The following is a 9,049-nucleotide window of genomic DNA, read 5'->3' on the forward strand; positions in this document are numbered from 1 at the left end:
TGTTGAGATAAGTGTGCAGGATTAACTACGATGAAAGTTAGACATGCAGTAGGAGTTGCGCCGGAGTTAAGACAATAATCACGTTGGGAGTTCAAGAGTTCGACGGAAGTTCGGAGAGTCGTCAGAGGTTCTACAGGAACAAATCCGAGAAGTCCATAAGCTTGCCAAAAGAAGCTCGTCGGAACTCGCCAAGTGGATCGTCGCAAGTCCAGGAGTTTGCCGGAAGTCAGTAGGAGCATCACCGAGGGTTCATCAGATAATCGATGGAAGTTCGACGGAAACTCGCCGGAAGAAGCGATTGACGCACCGGAGCAAGCTACAGAAATTATATTAGGATTTATCGTAGTTAGCACAATGATTAAGTTGGAAATGGGAGGTGATCCCATTAGCTTAATCTTGGGGCAATTGGGCCCCTGAAAAACCCAAATTGGGCCGAATGGATCTACCCATTCGGACCCTAATTGCTGTGGGAGGTGCAACCGCCCTAGCCAGGAGGTAGCACCGCCTGGGCTCAGTCTCCGAGCGAGACTGGGCGGTGCAACCTCCCCTGACAGGAGGTAGCACCGCTTGAGCTCGGTCTTCGAGCTCTAGTAGGCGGTGCAACCGCCCCAGTCAGGAGGTGCAACCGCCTGAGCTCGGTCTTCGAGCTATGGCAGAGAGGTGCAACCGCCCCTGACAGAGGTGGCACCGCCCAGAGGCTCAGTCTTCGAGCTCTACCAGGCGGTGCAACCGCCCCAGTCAGGAGGTGCAACCGCCTGATCCCGGAATTCTAGGAATTGACAGTTTTGAGCTCCAAATTTGAACTGGGTTGGGGCCTATAAGTACCCCACCCATTCAGCACTGAAAGAACAGAACACACACTCGAAATCTTGATCTCTTTCTATGATTCTTAGAGCTCAAAATTGTTGTAAAGGCCAAAAGTTCTCCTCCCTCTGTTCTTCAAAGTTTTGAGTTGTAAAGAGAGGAGAGAAAATTTCTGTAAGGGTTGTCTCCTAAGCCCATCAAAAGGAGTGAAACTGTAAAAGGGTCGTTGGCCTTCGCCTATTGAAGGAAGGCTTCTAGTTAACATCGGTGACCTCGTCGGTGGAGGAAGCCAAAAGTGGAGTAGGTCAAGATTGACCGAACCACTCTAAATCTCGGTTTGCATTTACTTTGAGCATATTATCTTTACTGCAAACCTCCTCTGAAGCTTACTACTTTCTGTGCATATACGATCGGGTTTCAAGATTTGCACTTTCTGAATCAGCGTTTAGACGTAAATCTGCTTTTTCGTATGATCATCATATTTCAGATTACGTTTACGTTTTGATTTTTACCATAATTGCAAACTGCCTTTATACCCTTGCTTAAACAGCATCTTGCCTAATCAAGTGATTTACGAATCAGCATTTAGACGTAAATCAGTTTCTTCGTACGAACATCGTATTTCAATTTGCGCTTATATTCTGGTTTTCATCATAACTGCAAACTGCCTTCATAGATTGACTTTAACATCATCTTGTTTGATCTTAAGTTAAAGTAATCTTAGAATCGGCTTTCAAACAGAAATCATTTTTATCGTTCGAACGCAGTTTCGTTTTAATCGCAGAAAGTTTTCCGCAGCACTAATTCACCCCCCCCCCCCCCCCCCCCTCTTAGTGCTCTTGATCCTAACAATTGGTATCAGAGCAGGGTTAACTCTCTAACGAAGTAAAACCCAAGAGAGATGGCATACGCTGGAAACCAAGAGGGCCATTCTATTACACGTCCATCCATGTTCAGTGGGACGTACTACACCTATTGGAAGACCCGAATGAGGATCTTTCTTATTTATATGGATTTTGAACTTTGGAATCTTGTCGAAAACGGATTTTCGAAGTCTTCTCTTCCAATGATCGAATGGAATGAATTGGAGAAGAAGGCTTTCGCTCTTAATGCAAAGGCTATGAATGCCTTATTTTGTGCACTTGATAAAAATGAGTTTAACCGTGTTTCAACTTGTGAAACCGCATTTGATATTTGGCACACACTCAAAGTGACTCACGAAGGCACAAGTAGAGTGAAAGAGTCAAAAATCAATCTTCTGTTACATTCTTTCAAACTCTTCCGGATGAAACCGAGTGAAACCATTGGCGACATGTTTACCCGTTTCACGGATGTCGTCAACGGTCTAAAAGGACTCGGAAAAAGATTTTCAGATTTTGAGCTCGTAAATAAGATTCTAAGATCCCTTCCCAAGAGTTGGGATGCTAAAGTCACTGCTATTCAAGAGGCAAAAGATCTACGCAACTTCCCTCTTGAAGAACTAATCGGGTCATTAATGACCTACGAGATGACTTGTAAAGCTCATGAAGAGCAAGAAGACATCCTTCCAAAGAACAGGAAGGATATGGCACTTAAAACTTCAGAAGGCCACTTGAGAGAAAACTCAAGTGATGAGGACTGTGATGATGACTCGGCACTTCTAACAAGAAATTTTAAAAAATTCTTTAAAAGAAACAAGTTTAAGAATGACGCAAAAAATAAACATGAACCCAAGAAGGACCAAGTTATTTGCTATGAATGCAAAAAGCCGGGACACTACAAGAGTGATTGTCCCCAAGCCAAGAAGAGAACATCAAAGAAGAAGGCGCTCAAAGCAACATGGGATGATTCGAGCGCATCTGAAGAAGAGGAGTCCAACACCGAGCAAGTTGCTCATTACGCCTTAATGGCCATCGGAGATGAGGTAACAAATTTAATTGATGCAGATTTACCTTATCATGAATTATTAAATGCTTTCCATGAATTATTTGATGAATGTAAGACAATTAGTAGAAAATACAAATTGCTAAAAAAGGAGCATGATAGTCTTATTTGTAATTTTGACAAGTTAAAAGCTGAACATCATGATAGTTTAAGCTCATGCATAAAATGCCATGATCTAGAAACTCTCCAAAAGGAAAACTTGCTACTTAAGGACACCTTGAAGAAATTCAAGATTGGTAGCAAGTCATTAAACATGATCCTTGCAAACAAGGGTCACGTTCCCTAAAGAAGTGGAATTGGATTTGTGAGAAGTCCTCACCAAAATCCAACCACCTTCATAAAAGGCCCTATCTTACATGTTCGACATCAAAACAAATGCAACTTTTGTTGCAAATTTGGACACAAGACGCATTATTGTCCATTCATGAAAATTAGTCCAAACAAATTAGTGCTCTTGATCCTAACAAATAGCAGTAATGAAATGCAAATCAGAAATTACACCGTTTTTGAAGTGGTTCGGTCAAGTGACCTACATCTACTTGCGAGGCCCCTCTTCGATGAGGCTCCCACCTTCCACTAGCAAATCTCTTGAAAGGGAAGGGTGAATACCCCTCTTACAACTCTTTTACAAGCGGTTCACTCTCTTACAGATTTTCAACAAGAAAGAAGGAGGTGAACACTAGCAAATTGAAAACAAGACTAGCTATGACTTTTCTAAGGCATTTCTCTTCAACAATTGCTGCTCAAAAAGTTGTAATCTCAGCTGAAATTTGAGGGGTATTTATAGGCCTCAAGATGATTCAAATTTGGGCTCCAAATTTGAATTCTCTTGGAGTTCCCGATGCTGGCGGTGCCACCGCTTGTCAGTGGCGGTGCCACCGCCTGTCAGTGTTAGGCGCTGACAGTGCTGGGCGGTGCCACCGCCTGTCAGTGTCAAGCGCTAACAGTGCTGGGCGGTGCAACCGCCCAGTCAGTGCCACCACCAGACTCTTCGGTTGACTTGTTGGGCTTCAAACTTAGCCCAAACCAAGTCTAATTTTGGGCCCAGTTGGCCCATAACCAGGATATAGGATTATCTCTTAATCATAATCCTAATTACAAGTTAACTACATAACAAAACACATCCTAAGCAATTTTTCAACCGCGAATGTCGAGTCTTGTTCCGACGAGCTTTCCGACGAACTTCTTCCGACGGCTCCCAGCAAGCTCCCAAACTTGTGATGACTTTAATGAGTAGCTGAGCCTTCTCGGTGATCTCCGTGAACCTCCGACGATCTCTTCGGCGAACTTCCGAAAATTCCGACAAGTTCCCGATTTCTTCTCGGTTGGTTCCGGCAGCATCTCCGACGATTCTTCGGACTCTTAAACGTCCATCGAACTTGACTCCGGTATCCTTGCTTTGTGTTTTCTGGTTATCATAGTTAATCCTGCACCCTTAACTTAATAATATGGATTAGATCAATTAACCCATCAATTGATTTTATCATCAAAATCCGAGATTCAACAACAATTCCTTTATTTTTGCAAAATTCATCAAAGTCACCTTCACAAAATTTCATACTATTATCTGTTCGAAGCCGCTTAATCTCTTTACATGTTTGCTTCTAAATCAAAGCCTTCCATTGTTTAAAGGTTAGAAAAACATCATTTTTATTCTTTAGAAAATAAACCCAAACTTTCTTGGAATAATCGTCAATAAAAGTCAATATATACCTGGCACCACCCTTAGACTAAACACGAGCTGGACCGCAAATGTCTGAATGAATATAGTCAAGAGTACCTTTAATTTTGTGAATTGTTGGAGAATTGAATCTGACTCTTTTCTGCTTTCCAAAAATATAATGTTCACAGAAATTCAGTAGCCTAGTACTCTGTCCATAAAGAAGACCCATTTTGCTTAATATACTCAAACATTTTTCGCGCATATGATCCAAACGCATATGTTATAATTTGGTGATGTCAGAATCAGACAATGATGATAACAAGACTGCAACCGAGCCTGTGACAGTAGTTCCCTATAAAATATACAAGCTACCAGACCTACAAACTTTCATAACAATAAGGGCACTTCTAGAAACTTTCATAACTCCACCTTCAGCTACGTATTTACACCCAAGAGCCTCTAGGGTGCCTAAAGAGATGAGATTCTTTTTTAAATCAAGAACGTCTAATATTAATGAGCGTCCTCATAATACCATCATGTATTTTAATTCGGATTATGCCTCTACTAACAACATTAAACGCGACATTATTGCCCATCAAAATAATTCCACCATTACAAGATTCATATGCGGAAAATAAATCTCTATTAGGACACATGTGATAAGAACAACCCGAATCTAAAATTCATTCAGTTTTAGACCTCGTTCTATCATCAGTAGCAAAGAAAATATTTTTAACATTCTCATCAGTTGCTACACTAGCTTCAGCGGACTTAGTAGTTTTCTCAATAATTTTTCCCTTTTACTTTAATTTATTTTTTAATTTAAAGCAATCAGCCTTAATGTGCCCCATTTTATGATAATATCTGCACTCTAAATTTCTATGTCTGGATTTAGATCTAGATTTAGATCTACCACTATCAAATTTTCTTTTATTCGTTCTACCATGACAACCAGACCCTCAACCTGATTCTCTCTACTTTCCCAGTGATATCCCTATCTCTTTACTCCTTAGATTTTAGTGTAGATTTAATTTCCTAATACAAAATTATTTTTTTTTCATAAATCATAGTATCACGAAAATACTTAAAGGATTGGAGAAGAGAACACAAAAGTAACAGAGCCTTATCCTCGTCAACAATTTTCACATCTATAATCTCCAAATCTATAACTAAGGAATTAAATTTATCAAGATGTGAGAGTATAGATGTATCTTCAGTCATCCGAAGCATATATAAACTCTGCTTCAAGTAGAGACAATTCTTCACTGTTCTCTTCATATACAAGGCTTTAAGCTTGTCCCACATGCTCTTAGCCGTAGTCTCCATAGCTACCTCCCGTAAAACCTTGTTAGAAAGATTTAGAATAATGCTTGATCGGGCCTTCTTATCCATACCTGCAAGATCTTCCTTTGACATATCATCTAGAATGTTCTTAACTCCCTGTAATGCCAAATCAACTCCATCTTGAATGACCTTCATCTTGAGCTGCCATATGCCGAAGTTGACATTTCTGTCGAATTTCTCGACAACGATCTTTGTTATTATCATCATTACTAAAAGATTCTGAAACCAGGCTTTGATAACGAAGGAGGAGCAAAACTCTACTACAAAAGGGATAATTACAAATACCTTAGGAAAATATTCCTAAGCCAACACCTGAAACTACTAAACAAAAAAAGCCTAAAACAAACAATTAGGTTTTCTTATGGTGTATCTGGCTTCAAAGCCTAGGTCATTATTTATAATTGTAATAGGAGATAATAAGCTCGATTTTTTCGATGTGGGACTATGTGAGACTTGCCAGATTTGGGTGTCGAGGCTGCGTGAGAAATCGTACAGTGCTCCGAGATCATTTGAGTTACCGTTATGGTTGCTATGGTTGTGGATGCTGAATGCACCCGTCTTCACCGAGAAGAAGAAAAGCAGTAGCAAGAGACAACAATAGTAAGGAGAGGTTGAAGATGGCCTCCTCATGGGGAATTTGTCTCTCGCAGGAGATGTGGATTTAGGGGGTGACGGTGTGAGTTATCGGAGCAGAAAACGTCAATTATATAAGTTAAAACATCATAAAAACCTTTGTTTGATTTTGCTTTCTTGGCAAGCTTCGTTGTTGTCTTCCCAAGAAGTTTGAACAATACTGAAAGGGTCAGCAGCACACCAGGTTGGGGCGTTGCTCTCGATTGCATTAAAAATGTGTTGGTTGTATTTTAATCTTTTTTCGAGTCTCGTTTTCTGAATTGACGAGTACTGCATGAATGGATATTGTCAAGCCAGCAACGTAATAGATCGGGCATCGCTTTCCAATCGATCGATGAAGGCTCAATGTCTTAATCAACATGTTATATTAAATGTTATCGTCTTTGTGTGCGTTGAAAGTTAACAATGATCATCGAATAGGAGCACTCCGTGTTCCTGACATAATATAAATAAAAGCAACAATAGATCATAATTAACACAAATGTTCATATGTTGAAGGCGATGGCCTCGATCTTCATCCATTGAAAGAAGATCGTTAGCAAATGTCGGTGGCCTTGAAGGAAGAGGAATCAGGAGTGAACGTAGGTCGCGATGAACAAACCATTGAAAAATTGGTTTACATTTATTTTATATTTTTAATTCATATTACAAATTGATCTACTTGCTTACTACTGAACATTTTTAAGTTAAACACATTTCCGATACGTGTTTGATCAAACGAGTTTTCAAATCATTGTAACTTTACACACTAATTTTCGCACGACGATGAAATATTTTTATGGAAATATAAGATTTTTCTTTTTGTTCTTCCGCTATGTATATGATGTCATCCCTAGATTTTTCTACAGTAATATCAGAGCCAAGTTATTCGTGCAAAAGATTGAATTTTAAATTATGTGTGCTGTGTTTTAGAAAGGTTTTTGACGTCAAAATTGTTGACACAAAGGTAAGAAAGGGCAGCAATTATTGTTGCCCTAATTGCTGCCCTCTGCCCTTGCAGATTGGTCAAAGGCTGCTTGTAGCCTTGGCCGCCACCTGCATGCGGGCGGCCAGCGGCCAACTGTATCGGTGATGCATGCGAGCAAAGTGCTTGTAGGCAGGCCACCTGCAATTGTAGGAGTGGCGCCCGCAAGGGCGACATAGCCCACGAGCACAACACTTGCAGGCAAGACGCCTGCAGGGCTGGCGCTCGCCCGCAGCAACACCCGAATAGATCTCTCTTGTGGAGTCTGTATAAAAGTGTTTACAATAATTAAATGTAATATTTATGAAAGGAAATCAACGTAAAAGATCTCAAAATCAATAGAAGGCATGGTAGCTTGAAATATTTTTGACTTGTGTTTAGAAAGTTAAGGTAATTTATGAAAGAAAAGAAAATGACTTGTGTTAGGCATCATCTGATGTTGATTCTGCAGAACATCATAAAAATATTGAAAGAGATGAGTTACGAAGATGAATAGAGGTTAACATTGTAGTGTACTGTCTGTTGTATTCTTTCTGTGAATTATCATCTTTCATCTATTTTAATCTTGCAAAATATCAAAGCCGGGTTGGTATTGGGAATCATTAAAAAGTATATTTGGTTCTGGAGAATTTCAAGTGTAAGTCCATTCAAGTGATTGATAAATAACAAAATTCGATTAGGATAACCATCAAAGAAAAGATGAACCTCGAGAAGAATAAAATTAAAGTATGAGTTTTGGTTATCTGTCTTTTACTTAAATTGATGAAAAATTAAATATTAAAATATGAATTTTCATTTAAATAAAATATTTAAAAAATCAATCGTAGATAATTTTAAAGATATGACAAATGATATAAAGCAAGAGATAATGGACACTTTCACAAGAAAAAAAGAAATATTTGTCTCAAAGAGAAGTAAATTAAAGTATTAAATTCATCAATTAAACAATAATTATGGATCTCTAGAATTAACATAAAAAAATTGTATAAATTTTTTAATTTCCCTTCGTGGTCTTCTAATTCAATCAAAGTTGAACGTTTTTGTGTTTCATTATTATCTTCTTTCTTTGAATCATTTAAGTTTATCATACCAAAGCGGGCTTGACATCAGTGTTTAATCATTTAATTTGATTAAAGTGATTAAGATAAAAACTTTAATTAAATTAAAATGTTTAAAATATAAATTGTAGATTGTTTTAAGGACATCACAAATGATATCACAATCAATTTTATGTGGTCTTAATTTTGTATCGTGTAAGCCTGATTAAGACCTAGTTAAATTCATAGTCTTAATGTTATCGGTTTGATGTATATATATTACTAATGACTTCCTAACAAATCAGATGCGAAATTTATGGAGATTGAAATATATGATGATGGTAGATAAATTTTTAAATCAGGGTCCTTCATATATAAAATTTCTATATTATTCCTATAATTTATAATTTAATTCCTCCATTGGACCTCCACCGAAAAAGAGAAAAACAAAAGTCTTTTCTTGGTTTCCCTCATACATCTAGTCGATGGATTGGTTAAGCAAATTTCAAAGTGGTTCAAATAAACTCTATTTTCTAATTTTATAATTTAAAAATTGATAATAATATTATGGAACAAAATTTAAGTTTGAGAATAAAAATATTGAAATGCTGTTTGTAGAATTAGAATAATTTACTAATACATACAAACATAAATATCAAATATTTATAATGTTAAATGATG

At 38.1% G+C, this 9,049-nt stretch overlaps 1 protein-coding gene across 1 annotated transcript in view; it reads right to left on the minus strand.

Annotated features, from left to right (window-relative positions):
- Window positions 1-5,938, minus strand: part of LOC135673909 (phytosulfokine receptor 2-like) — a 33,923-nt gene extending 27,985 nt beyond the window's left edge. The window contains exon 1 of the mRNA XM_065183308.1: window positions 5,785-5,938. Coding sequence (XP_065039380.1) covers window positions 5,785-5,938 — 154 coding nt within the window. The remainder of the gene's footprint in view (window positions 1-5,784) is intronic.
- Between the last annotated feature and the right edge of the window lie 3,111 nt (window positions 5,939-9,049).

Source organism: Musa acuminata, chromosome BXJ1-5, assembly GCF_036884655.1.
Source record: "Musa acuminata AAA Group cultivar baxijiao chromosome BXJ1-5, Cavendish_Baxijiao_AAA, whole genome shotgun sequence".
NCBI classification, from domain to species: Eukaryota; Viridiplantae; Streptophyta; class Magnoliopsida; order Zingiberales; family Musaceae; genus Musa; species Musa acuminata.